Here is a 23,449-nt window from a genome sequence, read left to right as displayed (position 1 = left end):
AGAGCGTGATTCATACTGCGAAGCATAGCACTAACACTGTTTATGGCATGACACAAGTCAAACAACTCACACCATCAGAAGTTAAGTCCTAGCACCAGCTTCATTATAAATTTCAGTGCTATCGCGGGTGTAAAACTGAATCAACACCCACTGTCAACACCAAACTTGATATCACCCAGTGTATAGCATATCTGACTGGACCTATATTTGCAAAACCCCAAGTCTAAAAAAAGAATGGGATGGTGTCAAAAACAGTAATGTAGTTATTGGAATTTATTCAAAGGAAAATGATATGTTCTTCACTAAAAGGAAGATGAGAATCTCAAGCCCTCTATGATATTGTGAATATTTGGAGTAATATATGGTTGGTGATGGGAAATTGTGATTCATCAGTGACCCCATTTCAAAAAGCACAAAAGGTCACGGCTCACTATCTCGTATTATCATCACAACATTATCACATATTTTTACATAACTAGTCTTTGACAATTGATAGTCTTGTGTCATGTGAACCGGCCCCTAAAACCTCGATTGCCTTGTTATAAATAAACCTTGCCCAAATGGTGACAACTTTGGAAAACTACCTTGTCATTTATCTGACAAGGGATTCTTTTCTTATTCCCAACAACAATATCCTTGAATGATACTACCAGTACCCCTTGAAATAAAACAAATCTAGTTGTCTTCCTTTACCATAAAGTGTGCCAAAATGAAAATATTTCCGGAATTTGATTGCATGAAATCTGTGTGAACTTGCTTTTAAAGACAGGAATGTCACAGCTCTATGTATCTTTGATACATCCTAAATATCAAATAAACAAACAGACACTAATAGAAAACACTGAACTACAAATTTGGCTTTAATAATTTCAGAGGTAGTTTAATCTAATTTAATCTATTAATTCAACAAGGCAAATCCTCTCTGAAATATAGTTTCATTTATCAGCTGCATAATGGCCTACAAGTCATATCAAACAAATCTATGATATAAATGAAGATTTGTTTTCAAAAGTGGTAATTTGGGCAACATAATCGGAAGACAGAGTACTGAACATTGTATTACATATTTGGTCTTGAATACAGTAAAGGCTCCAACATGGGAGTGATCCTATACAAAGATATGTCATGCTAAAACCCTGAAATGCAGTTTATGTTGTTGTTTTTAAGTGTTAATTTGCTACCAATACTGATAACTAACAAGAGAAATTCATATAGGCCCTTCATATTAATCTATTGAAGATGTTACAAAAACGTGAATCAGTTTTATGCAATAGCACAATGAATATATCCCTAAAATCACATAAACGTCAAATATGGTGTCTAAACTGAAATACTTGATTCTTACTTCTTCAGATTCTATGAAATGCTGATTTGTGATTTTGACAAATGAAACAAAAGATCAGCTAACATACTCCACACCTTTCAATTCATGATAACCTAATTATTTTGCCTAGGAGTAATATCAAATTTCTACCAATAAAATATATTAATAAAGAATACCAGATGGGGATCCAAAATATATCTAGTGCTGCAACCTCTATCAAAGATCTTTTAACTAACCATTATTATTTACCCACAGTAACCATTTTACAAGTAGGGCCCAGCATAACATGAGATTATTTACCTTGTTCATTCTAATATACCATGTGCTTGGCAAGTAGGCAGAAGGTCCCACTTAGAAAAAACAAATGGTATGGACCTCCTATGTGGTGGGTGCATAAAAATTACCATTATGCTAACTTTGCCATCCAATGGTAACTTGTCTGGAATCCTTGATTTTGATTGGTTGTTGCTCAGCGTTACTATGGTAGTTACCATTGGATGGCAAAGTTACCATAATAGTAACTTTTATGTAATGGGCCCTGGACAAGATTCATGTGCACCTGTCACAAATATTTATACTACTATACCATGAAACTGACTATCACATTACCGGTAATAATCTTTGTTATATCTAGAATATGACTGTGGGTTAAAGGTTTAGGGTCTTGGGTCACATTGGGGGTGGGTACCATTGCACTGTTCTGTTTGGAAGCAAAACAAAAATCACTTTCTAAAACTCAACATGTATTGCACAAATGGTTTTTTGAAATTGAATAAATAACACCAACAAATTTTTGCATAAACAAACTCAAAATGATGAACGACCTTAAAATGCATTACAAAACAGCTATTATGCTTGCAGCTATTGCTGTATCAATTCTTTGGAGGAAAATGAGGTCACTTTGGCAAAGAACTAATCAAATGTTGAAATCTTCTTATCAATTTGCATTGTTTCCAGAGGCTAACATCATTGTAGGAGATAGGTTTAAGGGAATGTGCTGGAAACAAATGTCTAGATGAAGGCAAAGACATATTCCATATTAACTGGCAATTTCTGAGTAACCTACTACTACTCAGAGCTCCAACATTTGAGTTAAAGTGATGAATGGGGGTGGAAGATTTGAATGAAAGTCCATTATTGTGGTAACCACACAAGTGTTTTTTCTCAATGAGAGTAGAATAATCAAACATTGTCTGAAATTCCATGTTTTCTTGGTTATGGAAAGGATACAACCATTTTGCGGTGTGGTGTATCTGAAATCTGCATATGAAAAGGTCTGATCTGGCTCCATGAAACCTGAAATTTGAGATTATATCGAGTTGGCTGGGGACATAGTCTAAACAATTAGGGCTAGATGAAAGTGACAATGTTTCTCTACTACAAAGGTGCATGGCTCTATGTGGCACAAAGCCAGCCAGGCTGTGAGAAAGCATACCCGTCTTTGCTTTAGGCTTGGCTCCAGCCGGTTTGTCCGATAGTGCAACTGAATCCTTGTCATCATCCAGGAGTCCAGAAAGTTCAGAACCTTCCTCCATCTTTATGTCCACTTCTTTGGGTTTCTAGAATCAAAGATAGAGAAAAAATAATACAGATTGAATCATAAATAGACATGAATTCCACAAGATGATACTAGCTATGACAAAATAAAAATTTAAACAAAGTATAACGAGTCATAGACAGAAAAGGTAATCAGTGAAAGTGCCATTCTGCCAGTCATTAAAACAAAAGTATGCAACTGTTACATAAAATTATGAATAGAGAGATTGCATTATAGAACAATACACGAACACTTCACTGTTCTATACGAGCGGAACATGATAATATGCAATTGAAAATATCAATCACTTATCATGGATTCTAAAATGCAGTTTAATATACTTTGCAAAATTCCTGAGACTCGATGGAAACAAGAAAATGTGACCACCTTAGCAAAAATATTTCTGAGGAGCAAAGAGGATTCAAATACACAAAAGAGAAGCTTGAACTACAAAGAATAAACTGTTGCACTTGGGAAGAGGCAATGTACTCAAAGACCTACCCTGCCTCTCCTTCCATCACCAGCTGGCTTCTTGATGAGATTATCTGTACGTGGGACTACACGTCGTCCGTACGGTGAGGGCTTGGTTTCTTCTCTTGTGAGCAGCTTTTGTTTGCGTGGTTTGTTGATCTTGCTACCTTTACCCTTCGCCATCTTGGATGATAACGCTGCCACGCCTGAGGATGCATCTTCCCTCTCTTGGGCTTCTACCCTCTGGAAATGTTCAAGTAAAATAATTCCTTGATTACAGTTTGTGGGCAAATAAAGTATTCAAATATGACCCCATATATTCAGGACTTTCCTGAAATTTATTATTTGTTTCTGCTTTGTGCTTCATATGAAAAGTGTAATGCACTTGTATTATAATGGCTTGAGTAGTTCATGAAGTTAAGAAAACATGGAGGAAAATAGGAATTGGATGCACAGAAAGGATTATCATTTTATGGAAGATTTATCCTTGTGTAATTCCCCATTTCAGATAAAGCGGATAGCTGACCTGTGATTTTCATGTAAAAGGGATCTGGGTTTCAGAAAATCGGTAAGTAACATTAGTTGAATGTAACCATCTTGTGTACTCTCCTTAAAGACAAGAATATGGGACTAAACAAAAAGTGTAAAAAATAAATGTCCGGCAGCAATTTTTTTTATGTCGGAAGAGGGGTTATATTTTTACTTCATATCTGAATTCATCAATTTGATTACAATCAACATCCTCACACATGTGCATGGGATCAACAAATACCATTAGAGACCAAAGGAGTATGTACAAGAAAGTTTTGTTATGATATAATGGGGTACAGTTAACTCTTTCATACTATGGCTTCATTTGTAACTTACATCAAGCTCTGCTGCGAAAGCATTTAGATCATCGGTCCATAACATACTGGCAGTCTTTCTCCTCAAAGCACTCAGCTCGGCAGCCTAGAAATAAGGAAGATACAATCAATGAATAATACTGCTAAGCCACATCCTTGTCATCTTGGGAGAACCTGTCACTGAGAACACTGATATATAAAGGTCACTATTTTTGAATTCTTTTCAGCTGGTCTTTATAGCCAGGTTTTATGTGTATAAGTGAAATATATATATCACATAACCCTATTCAATGTCGTAATTCATTATGGAAAAGGGAAAAAGCAGAACCTGTATCAAGCTGGTCAAAGTAAAAGCAAACTAGATGGATTCCCGACTGCACACAGTAAAAGTTGTCAGATCTAAATTGAATAGCACACTCTAACTTCTACAATTTAATAAAAACTTTAATAACCTGATTCCTCCTGCAACAATTTACAGAGGGCAGTGTTATAGAATCCTCCACAAATCATACTTGATATTTCATTCATTATTTCCTATTGGTGGCTGGGAAGTGAGAAATTACAACTAGTCGGACCTCAAAAACCATGCATTCATCAAAAGAATGCAAAGGTTTGCACAAATTTAGCATATACAATGAACCAGTCTTAGTGGCCACCTGTCTATAGCGGCCACCTGCTTTATACATTAGTGGCTACTTGAAATTTCCCCACAGGAAATTCATGTATTGCAGACCCTGTCTATAGCAGCCACCTGTTTAATGTGGCCAGTAGCAGCTCATTTTACGTTCCTCGGTCAATAACCCACCCTCTACAGTGGCCACTATAAATCAGCTTCACCAAAACTTTTGACTCTGACAGTATAGCTTGTCTTTGCACATGAAGCTGCATCTAAACACAAATCTTACTATTAAGATAATGATTCTTACTATTAAAATAATGATTACATATGTAAAATCAATATGTTGGATTGAGATAGATATATGTACGGTATGCAATATTACATATAAAATTTAACTCATTGAATTTAAAAACACATATCGAAACTGTAGGTCCAGTACATTGCAATATCTACAGTACATGGCATGATGGCTGCTATCCTGTCTATAGTACTTAGCAACTTTTGCTGTTTTCCTTTGGTGACCACTATACACAGGTTTGACTGTATTTATTGAGATATATTCAGTATTTAAGGACAAATTTTTCGAAACCCTAATAATACTTGCACTTATCAGAGTAGACTAACATCATCTATACGCTACCTGAAATAGAAATATGAAGCAATATCAATATGCAGTAATGCAAGACTAAGACACAAAATATATTTGGGGGGCCATTGCATTAATAAAAAAATTATCACAGATATCTCATCAATCAGGATCTCTAAACTCAGAATCGGATGTATAAAAGAAAAATCCAACAAAAACTTGTAAATCTTCTCAGAATACATACCTTATCATCTCTCTGCTTCAGCAGTTCATTCTTCTTCTCTTTTGTCAGACTCCACAAGGACATTCCAAGAAGGTAGTTGTAATCGGGTCCAGAGCCAGCCTCTGACGAATCACTTGCGGCATCGTCAAAGCTATCCTCATCCTCCACAGTCTTCTGCTGGGCTTCCTTCCAGGCCTTGACAGGGTCCGAGTCATACCCCCTAGAGGCCAGCTGACTGATCATGGATGTCTTGGACTTGTTCTCTGTAAAGATAGCGGAGAAAGAAGAACACTAAGGATGTCAGGATCTGGGGCCCGTTTCTCAACACCGTCATAAGTCTAACTTCTTGACTAAATCGGAGATAGTGAGCTACCTAACCGCTAACCGTTTCACGAAGCCCTCTTTACCAAGATCGGGTACAACAACCTCACTAAATATTTATGACACCTCCGAACCTGTCTTAACTTCTTTCTTAATGACGTAGTGGCATTACTTGGGTAGACTATGACATGCGAAAGTGCCTAGAAATTTTAAAATTATAATCTTACGTAATCAATCATAGTGGTTGAAATTACATCACAAAACAAGTGGGTTAATGCATTCAATGATAATTGTAATACAAAGAAACTATAAAAAGTGTTGGTAAACGCCACAAAACCATTCATTTTGAAATAGTAAAATGATTTAATCGATAAAGATTCTACCACGTCAGACCATCCATAACTGAACTCGCATTTGTTGTTTTCAGACCCCTATTAACAGTTGGATGAATTCTATCTCTAATTTATGCATATAATTTGTCCAATATCGTATCTTTCGGTATCAATGATTAAAAATGTTTCGTTAACCTATATTTTGATGACGTTTGGAATCGTAAAAGTCCGTATAATTATCATCATTTTACAAAGAAAACCGTTATGGTTTACTTTCGTAAACTATTAAAATTGGGTCTCCCGGGGGTACCCATCTCAACGTCCACAAGTGATTTTTTAGTCATGAAATGAATTATTCATAATTTAATTTTCTCTCCAATTGAATGCTCCAGTCTTCATGGTCTAAGTATGTATGATGCATAATTCACCTGTGCTATTATTTTGAAAAGATTTATTTCCCAATTCATCATAATATTTGCAATTTTGTCATAATTTTTCTTTTTGAAAATTATGCTATTTTGTGACTAAGGCTACTTCTCGTCTGCTCTTTTTACCGATAGTATCGATATCAAGGTACATGTATTCTATAGTTAGGAAGCCTTTCGAGAAACAGGTTTAGCAAGATTGGAACTAACTCCTTGGTTGGTGGATAAAAATATGACCAACTTGTCCATGTGTTGAGAAACGGGCCCCTGGTGGATAAGATGGCTAATGGATTTGTCTCCTGTCATCAATCACATATTTTTATCAAACTTTGGCCTCACCTTTGTATTGCTATTTCTCTGTTTTTATTTTTTCCCTTCTTTATACTCCTGTTATACTACTTGTAAGTGTATTGGCGTTTTTAGAGATATGCATCAATGAGATATGCTTGTTTAAGCCTGGGGCTGACCATTAATATTGATATCAACAATATTGAACTCATGATTTGATCACAATACTTGAATCACTTTGTAGCTTTAAGATGGAGCTCAATAGACCAGTTCATAGTTACTTCTGGACAATTATGGTCAAATGACCTTTCATTTCTTTCATTATGATAGGCAGATTTCAAAGCAAAATATTACGTAAGCTTGCCTTACATAGCAGGATGAAGAAATTGAATATATATAGACCAGGTGGCTAGAATAGCACACAAATGAACACTTTATGAAGGTATTTGTTGCATTCCTACTTTGAATGCATATCATAGCATGTTGCACAATGTACTTGGCAAACTGTGAAATACCAGTCGTTCGTGGACGAATTGTTGTTTTTTGTGGATGTAAATGAAAAGCACAATTCAAAAGAATATATGAATAATCAAGACATCAAAGTTGGTGCTTATCTCATTAGATTTTAAACCACCATGTCACTTCAGTACAAATGACCTTCCTCTGATCATGCGTAGAATCTTTTGATCATGCGCAGAAAGGAACTACGAATTGGCTTATTACAGGCACACAAGACATTATATTGAGACAAATGACATTTTGCAGAGTTGCAACTGATTCAAAGTATACCCAAATCGAGAATTGATCTTCCTTTTGTATTTAAGAGATCAAAAATCAATTTCAAGTTGATTTGAATAAATATCAAGTTTTTATCAAACAAGCCCAAGGCCACATCTTACAAAAAGAGTGTTGTTGACCAAATCAACGGAAGGTCAATGACACCATCATCTTGACTTAAAATGCCCTTTTATATCATGTCTCGCAAACAAGAAACAATACTCATGCATTGTTATTATTATTATTGTTTTGGTCAATCAGTTACATCCTTGTTGTTTACAAATGGATAAGTGCATGTGCTTTTCTATGAAGAATTATGGTTTTATTGACTTTCCATCGTTGAGATTGATTTGAATCAAACACAAAATTTCATAAAACCAGCCTTGTCAGTCATTGCCTCACCTATCACCACCTTGCCGTCTATCTTCTCCATGATAAATCGAGCCTGATTGTTGAGCTTGCTTGATTCAGCCTCCAAGATGCCTTCAAGGTAGGCCTTTCGCTTGTGATACAGCTCCATTCGCAAGGTAAAGAATTCTCTCAGGATCTCCTCAACATTCTCATACCTTCTAATACAACCATGGCTGTCGTACAACACCTGAAAAAAAATGAAATGGGACCAAGAATAACCAAAAAATATAAAAATATAAAATTTGTGTACATATTTCATTTTCAGGAATTTATAAAAATTGTGAATTTGCCATTAAAGGGGAAATTCACCTACAAGAAAAAAATATAAAAAATAATGGTGAAAGTTTCATGAAATCCAATAAGGAATAAGTGATTTGAATTTTTAAGCTTTTAATTAATGTAATATAGATACTAATTTTTTTATGGAATATGATTAATACAAATAACTCTCCTATAGAAGGGGTATGAGATTATGTGACTAATGATATATTCACTGCAGAAATAAAAGCACATTCAAAATTATGAAAAAATTGCATTTTTGGGAATTTATATTTCTCAAATATATAATGTCATTACCACGAAAACAATTTTTCTCTTTTTATCTCCATTTTGTATCCAGAAGAACAACAAATTTACTCTTTTTCTACCTCCTTTGACACAACATGAGTTACCCTTTACTGACTTACCATGTTAGCATGTGAGAATGTCGTCTGTAGTTTGAACATCTTATGAAGGCCTTCGTCTTCTGCTCGCATCAACCTTTCCTCATTCATCTTCACTACAAACTTGACCGTGGTGTCTGTATGGTACTCCTTGTAGTCCCTGAAGAATGTGGTAATGAAACAAACATTGATTGACTGAAGAAAATAGGGAGACAGGCAATGACAGCATGGAAATTAAGGTGTCGTGGACAGGATTCCAAGTAAATGGGCAATGTCTCACTTGCACTAACCCCTATTGGTTTAAACGGGCAGCAGGGCAGTTAAGGTGGGCACACTAGGCAATTGCCTGCATTAGGGGGGTGTTTCACAAAGAGTGAATGCATACATGTTACTTAGTGCAAAATCTGATTGATAGACGGTAGTGCACATCCCATGATTATAATCTGACCAATAAGGTGATGCATTATATACCGTACCCAACTGAAATTTAAGTGCAACTCCTAAGTCACACTTAAATCTTTGCAAAACACCCCCTGGTTAATTTTAAGCGCAACTCTTATTTAAAACTTAAATCTTTGCAAAACACCCCTGCTTGATTTAAGTGCAACTCTTAAGTCACACTTATATCTTTGGAAAACACCCCCTGGTTAAATAAAAAGTGCAGTATAAATAATTCTTATGAAGTGTGTACTCATACCTCAGTAGAAGCACCAAAATGTACCGGTATGATTTTGTGAGCAAGATTTATTTGTTTTTTCCCCATGAACCGAGAACCGTACATTTCTTTCCATTCCTAGAATTGATCGGTACCAGTTTTAGGACAACCTACGTGATAGATGGCTTGACCTTCTCTGTCCCATAGACCATGGTCTCCAGGACGGATTCCTTGTAGTTCTGGGTCCAGACCCTGACAGGCAGCTCTGTGATCTCTACCGAGTTGTTGTCTGTCACTGCGATCTCTCCGTTAACAGCGAAACGATTGGGCTCAAACTCCTCGATGGTTCCACGGAAGTTCTTGTAGGATGGAAGCTGAGAAGGATGGTGGATGATTAAATGATTGTTTTAAAGATATTGAAGAGATATATCACAAATAACAGATGAATTAGTAAGGATTATTATCTTGCTCATACCATTTCATCTTATTTTAAATTATTCAATACATTTTTATTAGGGTTACTTGTGCAATAGGTTAATGAACCACAGGAGCTCTAGGTAATCATCCTCAAATGTAAAACTGACTCCAGGTTTGCAGGACCACTCTCTGTTTCTCAATGCTCTTACACAAAAGTGATAAAGGTTATTCAGTGAAAAGAGACGGGACATGGTAGTAGTTCATTGAGATTACATCTTAAAATGGGAAGTGTCCTTCCGAGAGGTCAACCACACTCCCATACAGGCCCATGTACCAACTTCTAGCCTTCATCCATGTCTTCTCATAAAACAACTGCTAAAATATTTTGTGAATTTCATTACAAATTGAGATGGCCATCTAATCTTCAATGGAAAACAAAAATGTTTGGAATTGTGCTCTCTTCAGTTTTCTTCTTGGCAACGTAATGTGGTATTAAGATTTTTAAAAATTGGCGTATATTTCAAGACTTCATGATCAGAATGTTGCATTCTGGGTACAGAAACAGTGACTATTTATTTAGTTTAGGTCCTGAGCTGATGCTATTCAAGATGGCTGTGACATAGTTTGCCTTTAACACCATACTAATTGCCTCTTACAAACAAATAAAGGTTCAAACTCAACCCTTTGTCAAGCCAACCCTTATCTCACCCTTACCCTATGGGTTAACCTACCATTGGAATAGGATCCTCTCCTGCAAGGAGTCTTTTGACGTTGGCCATGACCTCTCTGATATCATAGTTGCTTATCCTGGTGCTCCATCCCGTACCGATACCCTCACTGCCATTGATAAGAACCATTGGGATGATGGGAACATAGAACTCTGGTTCGATACGCTGGTTGTCATCAAACATGTAGGTGAGGAGGGAGTCGTCGTGAGCAGGGAAGACAAGCCTTGCTAAGGGACTGAACAAGAAGAGAGGCATAGCAAAGGGAAAGTCAATGCAGTTGTAGTGGCAAAGCAGTGTTCAAGCTTCAATTTCCTAATTGTATGCGATACTTCATGATACAATACCACTTATAAAGGAATTGCTTTCTTTTTTTCTCAAAGAAAGGACAGACAAACAAGTAGTGATATCATATACTAAACAGATCAAAAACAAGTAAGACTTCAAAACATAAGTCCAACCAAACCTTTCCTTTCTTTGCTACAGAAAATATGCCCAAAGGAAATGAAGATGTCTATTCTTTATATCTTACTTGAATTCTTTTTAATTTGTGATCAAGTAAACATAAATTGACAACCATACGAAGTAACCTCTGATTCGTCAAAAACAACCTATCGAAGATGATTTCACTCTCCCCTTAAAAATAATTGTTTATGCATGCCATTCATTTTCAGGATGAACTTTACCTTCAATCTTTATTCACTCATTGTACATACCTGAGTTGAGTAAATATATAACGAGGGCTAGCAGCGTCCTTTCCTCCATGAAGGCGGGTACCAAACTGACCAATGGGCTGCAGGAGATTCAGGTTGTTGCTACCAACAAAGTTCTGGGCCAGGTTGATAATTGTACTCATCAGAGATGTCTAGAGCAAAAGTTATCAAGGAAATAATTGTTATAATCCTTTCCCTGAAATAATGCAATTTTCTATTTCATTGTTCATTGATCTATTGGCTAAAAGAACATGAGGCTGTCAAACAAAGCTCATCATTTGTTCTGAACAACTTAGACAATGACTGGTATACAGAATGCCAAGTGTGAAGCCAAAGTATGTGTTAACAAAGTTTTACTATATTGGCAATGACTTCATTCAAACTGTGGGAAATCCACAAATAACAACTTGAACTAAAATGTATGTTCACGGTAAGAATGTTTATCAACTTCTGTATATTAAGGTTACACAAATAAAATGATTAGGAAATCCACTTTAGCTTCCCATAGCCCAGCCATTATTCAGGTAATTTTCAACTAATGTAACACTCCCAAACTTGTGCCTGTTTCAAGTTTGAGTATCACAAAGTCTAGCTACCAACTATTTAATTCATTGATGTCCTCAAAGGACAGAAAAAGACCTATGATAAATGTTACAGGAGTCAGGAGTGTCAACTTTGAGACACTGTCAGGTTTGTGTGATATCTTGCTGCTCATAGGAAGGCTACTGATCAGAGAACTCACCACGTACCTATTAATTCTCCCAACCCGAGACCAGCTGAAGCAGTAAAGTTGGACATATCAGATCCAAACAAGGACAGTTTGCCAGATCCAACATATCATGAAGACAGATTAGTAGCAGATGACACAAAAAAGTAAATCACCGTTTCAAGCAACAATTTAAATCAGAACATATATGTGAATATGGGCTAAGAATGTGCTATCTTACCTCACCATGATGATAAGCTGAAAGCTCAGCCACAGCACCAGCCATCTGGGCCACCTTGATCTCTTTCTTCTCATACTTCTTGAAGCATGTATACAGTACCTTACGCTGCCCCGGCTTCAAACCTGAAAATCACATGGAAGCACATGGGAAGAATTAAAACCTTTTATTGTGAAAAATAAAGTTAAATAGATGTTGAATAGCACCAGTGCATCAGATAGATTTTTTTTTATGATGGGAGCAACTTCATAAAGATGTTCATATTGTCATGCATAATTCTATAAACAACATTTCTTGTGCTAAATGATTTTCCCAAAAAAATTTCCTGGTGTGTTTTAATAAATTGGTACTGAATTCCTAAATCCTAATCAAATATTTACAGACGTTTCACTTTGCATTTAAACGTTTGTTAAAATCTACAATCTACAATTGTCATATATTCAGTAGTGGGAAAAATGATTTAGAATTTAATTTGATTTAAATACCATGAAACCAATTCATTTATAATAATTTCATAATAACATTAATAATTAATTACATGTTTAATGAAATACTCATAACATAACTTACAATAATTTACAATAATTGTTCAAGGTTTTGCATAGACAAATGATTGATTTTGAGACCTAAAATTGACTTCCAATCTATTACAAGTTTTGTGTGATAACTTGACTTACCATCGATCATGGATGGGATTGATCTCTCATTGTCAGCATTAGAGAAAAGAACCAGCTCCTTATTGATGAATTCATTGTAACTGACTTTCTTAGTATCTGTCTGGTAAAGGTAGCGCTTTAGCAAGATGAAAAAAATAATTTTGTTTATCAATATAGTCTTCTATATTCCAGCATATTTATCATGCTTGTTGGCATTATTTTCATCATTATCATATTAATTTGATAATCATCATCATCAAGTCATTGTCCATCACCATTATCATCTTAACAATCGTACGCCTGATCATTCCGATTGTCAGTCTTTGATTGTTCTACTACAAACCATAATGATAATCATTATCATCATCATTATCACCATCATCATAATCACCATTATCATCAACATTTTCACAATCACCATTATCATCACCATCATCATCATCACCACCATCATCAAAATCACAATTATCATCATCATTACAACTACTACCATCAGCACCACCACCATCATTACCACCATCATAATTATCACCATCATAATAATCACCATCATCATCATCATCATCACCATCATCATCATCACCATCCTACAGCTACTAGTAACTTCATTTCACTGTGAAATCCTGTACATTTTATCATTCTTTACAGAAATTCTATCAAATTATATTGAAAACACTTGCAAAAAATCTTTATTTGCAATTCAATAAAGGTTATCCTACCTCTCCAAGTCCTGTTTCTTTCCTGCTTCTCCTTTCCTCTAGCCATTCACTCAGCCATACCTTCCGATCCTCCACTTTCTTCTTACTGAATGCCTACAAAACATAATGATGAAACATACAATAAATTTGAAACAAATTTAATTCAATTTACACACACCTTGCATTAGCATACAAAATCAAATCTGGTAGTTAGATCAAATTGAAAAAGAAACCATTTGAATTAATATTGAATAGAATGTATTGAAGTGTTAGTGAATGCTATCAGAATTTTGAATTGTAAGAATAATCAGCAATAAGCATTTTACTAATGAAAGTCACATGTCATGCACATAGAAATGCATGTAAAGGACTACTCATAAATGATAAGCTGCAACCATAAATTATCAATGAGAGAAGACTTACAAGAACAATAGCAGCATCATCATCCGGTCCAGTGTATTCAAACGGGATCCGATGACGATCCATGTCACAGAAGTATTCCTTTGCTTCCTTCATGGTACTCGTACCCAAACCTAGAAACAATATTGAGATGCAAATTATCTTAATATCATCTAACAGTCTGCAGGAATCATCCAATCTAATGAAGTCTACAGTGGCCAGTTAATAGCACAGAAGTAAATTCCAAGTAAACTACATGAATTATAATAAATCATTAAAGCATGTTCTAAAGCATTGGTAAATGTTCAATAATATGAATTCTAACACTTGAATCTTTAAAAATTGTAGTACAAATTTCAGATTTTTCCCATTGATGATCCTCTATGAAATTCTGATATAACTTATCAATATATTATAATGTCATTTATTTTTCTAGACAGAAGCTTTTCAAACATTTATCTCTTAAATAAAATTATTGTATATCAGAAAGACTGTATCCTGAAGTCTTCATCTCATTTCATGCTTGGGATTTGTTTCATATAGCAAATAAACTTCAAATTCTAGATGAGTCGGGGACTAGACCATATGAAAATTCATCCCATATCAATACCCAACATAAGACCATGTGAAAATATTCAAACCAACCTTTGTAGTATTTGATCTTCCATGTTTTCCAGTTGTCTTTTTCATTCTTCCATCTCTCAAATTCAGGGAGGGAATAGAAGGATAGCGTCGTCTCATTGGCCTTGCTCACCTAAACATGATAAAAAGACAGATGGAAAATAGTTGGGCATAATCCCTATTGCCTCCATCCACTAACCCATTAACTATCATAAATTGCTTAAAGAATTATTTGAACGGTTTCTGTTTTTTAAGTTGGCAAAGCAGTATTTTTCTTTTATTGATGCATTTTTTTTCTAAACTCATTTACCTGACCTGAAATGGATCAACATTGATAACTGACGTTTCAAAATCACAAAGTTGCCGATTTCCTTGGAAAGGCATCGATCTGAGAGTTCTAATCATGATGCACATCTGAAAACTCTTTTCAATAATTTTTTTTTTCTAAATAAGACAAAAGCTACCCAGGCAATAACAAGAGCATGGTGTGTGTTAGTTCTTTTACTGTTTGTTTTTTCTAATCAAGTGGCGTGATTTGGTAGACTTTGCATCAAAAGTTCATTGATCGAACCATAAAATGTTGTCAGACTGAATCAAATTGTCTTGATCAGTTATCTTTAACCCTATCCCTCCAGGCTACCAAAATACCTTGACAATGGGTGTGATGAATTCCTCTAGGAAGTCTCCATGTAAGAGATGAGGCCAGTTGTTGTGGATGAAGTTGATTAGGAGACCCTTGATATGAGAACCACCAAAATCCTGATCAGTCGTCACAACACCCCCCAGCCCAACCCCCCTTCCCTTACTACCAACAAACCTTGACGATGGGTGTGATGAATTCTTCTAAGAAGTCCCTCTGTAGAAGTTGAGGCCAGTTGCTGTGGATGAAGTTGATTAGGAGACCCTTGATATGAGAACCATCCTGATCCTGATCAGTCATGATCATCAATTTCCCGTAGCGGAGAGTCTTGAGGGACTCTTCAGAATCATATTTGTTCTTGTATTGAAGACCCAGGATCTTGATGATATTGTTGATTTCAGCATTCTCCATGATCTAGCAAAGAGACAGATAACCAGCTTGTGAAATACCGATTATAAAGTTTTGCATGACTAGTGCTAAAATACTAATATAAGAAAGAGGCAAAACTTCCAGGTGATGTCACTCCTGTGACAATTGTCTAATTTCTAAGAACCTCTGTACCTCACAACTTTTGGTCTTGAATTATGAGGGGATAATGACCAGGGTTGGCATTAGGTTTAAGATAAGTTTTCATCTGTGGCGTAATGTCAAGAAAATCCATGGGACCAACTGTTCCAAGAAAAATAGTTACAGGGGTCTGTCTTTTATTCCAATAATGAGGCTCAAACATACAAAAAAATATTTAAAAAGGCTGGCTGTACAGGATTCAATCGAGGGCAAAAGTCACACCTTAATATCTATCTGTAGGGCTAGTGGGTAGATAGAGATTGGGTGAATATTCCGTGTGCCACATTTTACCAACACTGCAGACCATGACTTCTTAATCATACTCAAACACTTTCAACATTACCCATATATATATATATATATATATATATGACAGAAAAAAAAATAACTGAAACATCAATATTCCAGCTTGTATTGCTTACCTGCTTGTGAGAGGCTTCCCTGACATTCAACAGCTTTCCCCTGAGGGGGAATACCCCAAAGTGGTCCCTACCGACCACGCCCAACCCGCTGACAGCCAGTGACTTGGCAGAGTCTCCCTCAGTCAGGATGAGTGTACAGAGAGATGAGTTCCTGCCCCCTGCACTGTTGGCATCATCAAGCTTAGGGACACCCTTGATCTTGGAATGCTTGGAGGTGTGGCATTTCTTGTCCAGCTGACTCTGTGGGCAGTACAAAGAAATTACATATCATAATTTCCATTTCAAAAATAAGTTTGGGATGAATTCATAAACATGGATTCTGGGCATTTTCACCTCATCTTTGGAAAATATCTCCAAGAGGACCCTTTTACATCGGTTATTGATTGAAAAATTTTAAGCATGTATACATCGAAACAAAATTCTCATGAAAAAAACTCATGAGTGGTGTTTTGGACACCTATCTTTTCACAGGATTAAAATAATAACAAAAAACTTACTTCCTTTTCATAAGACACTAGTAAAATGTCAAAAATACATAATACATGTAGTTACCTAGATTCTCCATCCCATATTATATTTCCCATTTCAATGAAACTTTATAATCTAATAATTCCCAGGTATATTGTTACTCTTAGAACCATGATAAAAAACACATTTTAATATCACACCCACAACTTAGAACAAAATTACACCCATTCATATTTAAACTGATTACAAGCAACTTAAAAGCAAAAGACATTTTCCTACCTGAGCCTTGAATTTCATCCAGGATAGAATATTCTCTACTATCCCGCAGTTGGAAGCCTGGAATTAGGAACAGACAGATCTTTATAATAATGAAATATGTGAGATTGCAATGTCAATATATTCATTATGTCAAGAGTATATTTCACAACGGTCATGAAAGATACAATGCTTCAAGATTATAACTTTGTACAGGGGCCTGTTTCATAAAGAGTTACAACTGTTGTAACTTAACCATTATGGCAACTACCATGGCAACAAGGCTCAGCAGCCAATCACAATCAAGTTAAAACAATTGCAACTCTTTATGAAACAGGCCAGAAGTGAGTTTATCAGAAAATCAAATATTCCCAAACATATTTAATAAGGGGAAACAGATATTTCCTTACTGGTTCCCCCCATAAAAAAAACCACACAAAATAAACAAGAAAAGAGTGAACAGAGAAGTGACGATTTATAATCTTACCGCTTTGATAAACTTCTCGCTGAGTTTACAGTGGGAGCCAAACTTCTTGACCTGAAGTGTCATGGTCTCCTTGGTCTGTGAGTCAAAGGTGGGGTTCTCTATTAGGCAGTTCACAAACACCCAAATATGGCTACGGACCTAAAGAAAGAGAAATGTGCATAAGAAGATGGATATCTTCCCCATTCATTTTTTTTTTTTTATTTAGATGGCCAAAGACATGGAAAAAGCAAGAATGGGGGGGGGGGGAAGGTAGGTTAGATTCAAGATGGAGGACAAAACCAGATTTAAAAAGTTGGACTAGCAACTGCCTAACACTGTCCTTGATAAAATGATAAATTCAGGCGATGATGTTTTCCTGAAATGCTGAAGAGATGCATTGGCAACATCAAGTATCCAAAATGGAGCTGGCAACATACTTGCATACTCCGCTTGAGGAGCATTCCTGAAGGTCTACAATGTCTTCTCTTGGGACCAAATTAAAGACGTCCACTCAACCAGCCAAACACCACCAAACTTAGAATAAGATCACAACTCAACTCTAATATTTTCAATATTTTTCTATACTTAAACCATAAGTACATATATTTAATTTATCTTTATGTTCTGGCAAAGTACCTAATAGCTTAAAAATCTGAAAAATCATCCCAGTTTTCAAAAAAGGCGATAAACATTCATTTTCTAATTACCGAACTATTACATTATTATCATGCTTTTCTAAGATCCTGGAAAAAATTGTTTACAAAATATTAATTTCCCACTTAGATAATAACAGAATATTAAACAACTGTCAATACAGATTTAGGGTAGGACATTCATGTGAGCATGCATTAATTGACTTAAATAATACCCTCTTAACTAATATGAATAATAATTACCACTCATTTGGAATATTCCTAGACCTATCAAAAGCCTTCGACCTCATAGACCATAACATTCTCTTATATAAATTATCTCATTACGGTATTAGGGGAGCAGTGTGGGAATGGTTCCAGAGCTACTTAATTGATCGACAAAACTACACTTCATTTAACAATTATGATTCTCAATATTCTATCGCCCAGTATGGAGTCCCCCAAGGCTCCATACTGGGCCCGCTTCTCTTCCTTATTTATATAAATGACTTATGTTCAGCATCTTCATTCTTTAATTATGTTTTATTTGCTGATGACACTACTATTATTTCTACCCATAGCAATTTTATATATTTACTGGAAAAAACAAATGATGAATTATGTAAGATTTGTGATTGGTTCGATGCAAACAAACTCGTTGTCAATTATGACAAAACAAGTGTTATGTATTTTCGAAAACCTCAATTATCCCACAATGTATCTTTCGACTTCAATGTTAAAATTAGAAATGTAACTTTAAAATTAGTAAATTCCGTAAAATTCTTAGGATTTGTACTTGATGACAAATTGTCTTACAATGAACACCGCTTTTTTGTTAGTAATAGGATGTCAAAAAATATAGGTATATTAGCTAAATTACGTAATAATCTTACAGAAAAACATTTGTTTATGCTCTACAATTCTTTATTGCTTCCTTATATCTATTATGGTAATATCACTTGGGCAAGTTGTGGCACTACAAAACTAAACCCCATACACATACTCCAAAAAAAGGCTTTACGTATTTGTTCTAACTCCCACTACCTAGCTCCGTCACGCCCTTTATTTTTTAGATTAAACACCTTGACAGTTTTTGATATTCATAAAATTCAAATTGCAATTCTAATGTACTACGTAAATCACAACTTAGCACCCCTTAATATGATCAATCTATTTAAATATAATAAAGACTACCATCAATACAATACCCGTTCCCACTCTAAATTCCATTATCCTGTAGCATTCAATCAATCAACCCTTTATTCATTTAAATCCACTGGTCCTCGAATATGGAATTCCCTCCCTTTCAATGTAATTTTTAGCACAAATGTTACTGCATTTAAAACAAAACTCAAAAGTTCACTTGTAATTATGTATGCCAATTAATCACATAATTCATTTGCACACCCTTTTCCTGACCCCCCCCCTTCCTCTCCCCTGTAGGTTTACCGTTTTATTTTCTTATGTATTGTTTGTGTTTATTATTGTTACCTTTTCACTTTTATGTACACCAACCAAAAAATTACTTTTTTTCTTTCCAGGGCTCTTTTTGGAGAAACTTAAAAATTTTCCAGGGCTACTTTTTCATTTTCCAGGGCTCTTTTTCCACTTTCCAGGGCTACAATTTCTACTTTCCAGGGCTACAATTTCTGGAGCTATTTCGCGGCTTTTTTGCGTTTGTGTGTGTGTGTGTGTGTATATATATACACGGTAGCTAGCATATACCAGGGAAGTATAACACTTCCCTGGTTTGACCTTCGCATATAGCATTGTTTCTTCGAAGTGATTGTTTATGATTTTAGTGTTGTGATGATAGATGGATTTTGATGCTTGAACGATATCTGAGTTGATTCATGGACCTAATACAGACCTATTCAGATTAAATCATGGAGGTAGAACCTCCATGAATTAATCCAAGTTTGAATGTTTGATACTTGGTTGACGTGAGCTTTGCGTGTTTACTATTGAGTGTTATAGCGCATTTGTCAAATTAATCTAGAAAGATCTGTATTCGTGTCTAAAGACAATGTAAAAGAAAAAGAAAGTTCTGAATTTGTACAATTCTGAGGTAATTTATTTTATCATACAATATAGGTACCTGCAAATGTTATGAAGTTGAACAAATATCCTTCGTACATATTTGACTGAAAGTTATTTAAATGACACTTTTTAAAAAAGACTTAAAATTATTCATACAAAATAATGATATAAGTCATAAAGGTCATTGAATTGTTAAGCGTTCGTAACAGTTACACAGATTCATGACAAAAAGGCCTACCAGAACCAAAACTGGCAATTTCCATCATCCATCATGATAGCCTTGCACAGCCTCTAATTGAAATGAACTTATCCACGTCTTTGCAAATTTTACCTGACCTAATTTCTCCACACAGTGAGAGAGGCCATGTGGCAGCCAAACCAAAACAGAATGAAAAGGGCGGCAATCTCGTACCCCCCCCCCCCACCACCACCACAAGAATATCAGATTTCCAAACATGTGCTTCTCAAGATTGTGCAATACATGACGGAGACAAAGAAAGTTATGTAAACAAATTGCCGAGGGTTGATGTCCCTGAATTAAGGGGCTAGTCTACGTTTTCAGTCACTTAAGAAAATGGCGAACTGGCCAAAGGTGAAATACATCATTGAAAAAAAAATGAATGTTTGGATTGAAATAACGAAGATTAAATGAAATATGACTGAAAAATATCCAGTTGAATCTCTACTTTTATTACTGACAGAACAATAACATCATTTTTTTTATTAACTTCTTGCCAATATTCCAATAAGGCAAGACTCCCATTTAAGACTAGAATGAAAGAAAAAAAATCAAAGCGTGATTTTTTTTAAAGGGATAGACTAACTCTTGTTTTGAACAGAGATATAAAAATATTTAAAAACAAACAAGAGGTGATAAACACTTCATTAAAATTATAATGAAGTTCGTAGTGAATTACAACTTGTAAAAGGAGAAATTAACAAGAATAATAGGGAAATAAAGTTTGGAAGAAAAGAAGGAATGAGGAGAGACAAGCTTTGGGGGGAAGGATCAAGATGGGTGGCTGCAGCTCGATAAATGGGAGGGGGGGAGCAATCATCTATCAAGTCGCCCAAAATCTTACACCTTCACCAAACTTCTCACACAATCCACACACAAATCCCAGTTCATGATACAATCACAAGTGTCGCTCAACACATGCGCACGTGGTCTCTACTGGCATTTTACAGTCACACACACAGAAATACACACTACACACAATGCACACGATGCATCCCCATACCACATGCAGTCACACTGAGCCTAAAGCACACAAGCAGAGAAACGTTCTGCTCAAAGTATATGACTCCTCGGCTCCAAATTCTACATTTATTTTATCTCAGTGCTTGGAGTCGGCGCTGGGGCCGATTTTCGTCCATGAATGAGAGAGCATGGCAAAGACTCGAGTCCCTTTATCTCAGAACCGCCGCCGCTTGGTACTCGAGTCTCCAGAGATCAGGGTCGACTCCCCGACTCTGGCATTGAGAATCGGGTAGACTCGATTACCCGGCGCTGGCTCCCAAGCCTAGTTGACGGGGGCGATTATGAGTTTTGCAGTCGCCCTCGTGTGAATGTTTTTAGCCCTTTTCCGGGGCTCTTTTTGGACTTTCCGGGGCGAATTCGCCCGCCGCCCCCGTGTAATTTTTTGGTTGATGTACACTTATATATATACATAAGTAATTGGGTGTCCCACTCATCAAGCTTTTGCTTTTAGGGGCACCCTAATCATTTAAACTATACTGTTACATTCATGTATGATTTTGTATATATTTTGGTTTGTATATTAATGTTTTTAATGATTGAATAAAATGAATTGAATTGAATTGAAAATAGGATACAGCTCTCAGCTGACAGTGGAGTTGAGACACACATTTTTAATTCATAAGAAAAAATAATGGAAGGCATTACTAATTTATTGATATTCATAAATGTAAAAGTAGTGGGTAAATCATTTAACGGCTGTTAATGAATGAACTAGAGTAATACTTGGTATCCAGTCTGCATGAATTACTGGTAGTTGTTGCTCTATCTGGCAAGGCTTTCATATCTTTTGTTTAAAGATCCATGCATACAAATTTGAATATACTAATAAACAAACAGAAGGATATGTTTAGGAAAGATAACTGAAAAATTTGCAGGGAAAGTTTTTTTTATTGAGGAAAGGTTAAAATGGTAAAAATACTAGTGAGTGGAACAATAAGAAATGAAATAAAGAGGATGGGGAAGTGTGAGAGGGATGGAAATGAATATACCTGGAAAGGTTTGATGTTGATTCCTGCTTTGTTCTTCTTCTTCACTGTCTGTATAATCTGGGTTACTATTTGATCTGCAACGTAGTCTACATGACGACCACCCTACATCATAAAAGAAAATCACCAAAATTCATATATTTTTACACACTGGGTGGCACTATTTCTTTTGGGTTCTAATACATACAAAAAGTACAACTTATTTCATATATTGGCAATACGAGCAGATTGATGCTTATTAAAGAAATATTTACATACATAGTTACTTTTGACCAACTTGGCTACAAGATTGTTCTCTCAATTTGCATCTTACATGATTCATGAAAACACTTTACATTTACTCCAGCAATTTTATCAGTAGTCACTTGTCATTAATGGAATGAATCACTTTTGGAGCAAGTTGACAAAAAATGATCTCTTTCAATTGAATAATCAACAATGCCTGAACTTTCTAGATGAAACGACAGTCATTAAAATCAGCCATTAAAAATGCAAAAAATAATACATGTTAGTAATATCCTGTGCCTGAGAGTACCCACCGGGTGGACCAGGTGGGTTGCCCAGTATAGCAGCATGCAACAAACAGCAATGACAATACCTGTTGGAAGAATTCTTAAGGTAGGGTGGTACCTTTAAATCGTAATATCATAGATATCTTGATGAAAAAATTGACCACTTGGGTTCTAAAGCTCAGACTGTTCCTGCCTGACCTAAAGTATTACACTTATGATAGAAATCGCACCTGAATCAGGGATTTTATTTTGAATCCTAGACAAAATTACTAACTGCCTTTAAAAGCTGATACTTGACATACCTTGGTTGTTGCAATACTGTTGACAAAGCTGACCTGTTGAAAGCCTTTCTCACTCAGACAAACACACACCTCCCAGCGTGGGTTCACCTGCTCGTGAATGACCTTGAGACGATTTCCAGTCTCGTCTTCCTTATCCTTGACGTAGAGATCCACGTAGGATTTGAAGCCATTTACCTACAAGATATCAATCAAGACATTGCTAAATTACTCTGTCATTGCTGTCTCCTTCTGTAAAATCAACCATCTCCT

At 35.7% G+C, this 23,449-nt stretch overlaps 1 protein-coding gene across 1 annotated transcript in view; it reads right to left on the bottom strand.

Annotated features, from left to right (window-relative positions):
* The window catches only part of LOC129258077 (DNA topoisomerase 2-alpha-like), a 44,273-nt gene that overhangs the window by 8,555 nt on the left and 12,269 nt on the right, over positions 1-23,449 (bottom strand). The window contains exons 8-27 of the mRNA XM_054896520.2: positions 23,201-23,374; positions 22,390-22,491; positions 17,489-17,626; positions 17,026-17,082; positions 16,279-16,518; positions 15,467-15,703; positions 14,674-14,782; positions 14,053-14,162; positions 13,651-13,743; positions 12,953-13,067; positions 12,279-12,400; positions 11,335-11,483; positions 10,625-10,856; positions 9,651-9,850; positions 8,846-8,981; positions 8,151-8,346; positions 5,627-5,868; positions 4,200-4,283; positions 3,363-3,575; positions 2,760-2,883 (exon numbers count right to left, since the gene is read on the bottom strand). Coding sequence (XP_054752495.2) covers positions 2,760-2,883; positions 3,363-3,575; positions 4,200-4,283; positions 5,627-5,868; positions 8,151-8,346; positions 8,846-8,981; positions 9,651-9,850; positions 10,625-10,856; positions 11,335-11,483; positions 12,279-12,400; positions 12,953-13,067; positions 13,651-13,743; positions 14,053-14,162; positions 14,674-14,782; positions 15,467-15,703; positions 16,279-16,518; positions 17,026-17,082; positions 17,489-17,626; positions 22,390-22,491; positions 23,201-23,374 — 3,073 coding nt within the window. The remainder of the gene's footprint in view (positions 1-2,759; positions 2,884-3,362; positions 3,576-4,199; positions 4,284-5,626; positions 5,869-8,150; positions 8,347-8,845; positions 8,982-9,650; positions 9,851-10,624; positions 10,857-11,334; positions 11,484-12,278; positions 12,401-12,952; positions 13,068-13,650; positions 13,744-14,052; positions 14,163-14,673; positions 14,783-15,466; positions 15,704-16,278; positions 16,519-17,025; positions 17,083-17,488; positions 17,627-22,389; positions 22,492-23,200; positions 23,375-23,449) is intronic.

Source organism: Lytechinus pictus, chromosome 1 (assembly GCF_037042905.1).
Source record: "Lytechinus pictus isolate F3 Inbred chromosome 1, Lp3.0, whole genome shotgun sequence".
Classification (NCBI taxonomy): Eukaryota; Metazoa; Echinodermata; class Echinoidea; order Temnopleuroida; family Toxopneustidae; genus Lytechinus; species Lytechinus pictus.
This window is presented reverse-complemented; position numbering and strand designations above follow the sequence as displayed.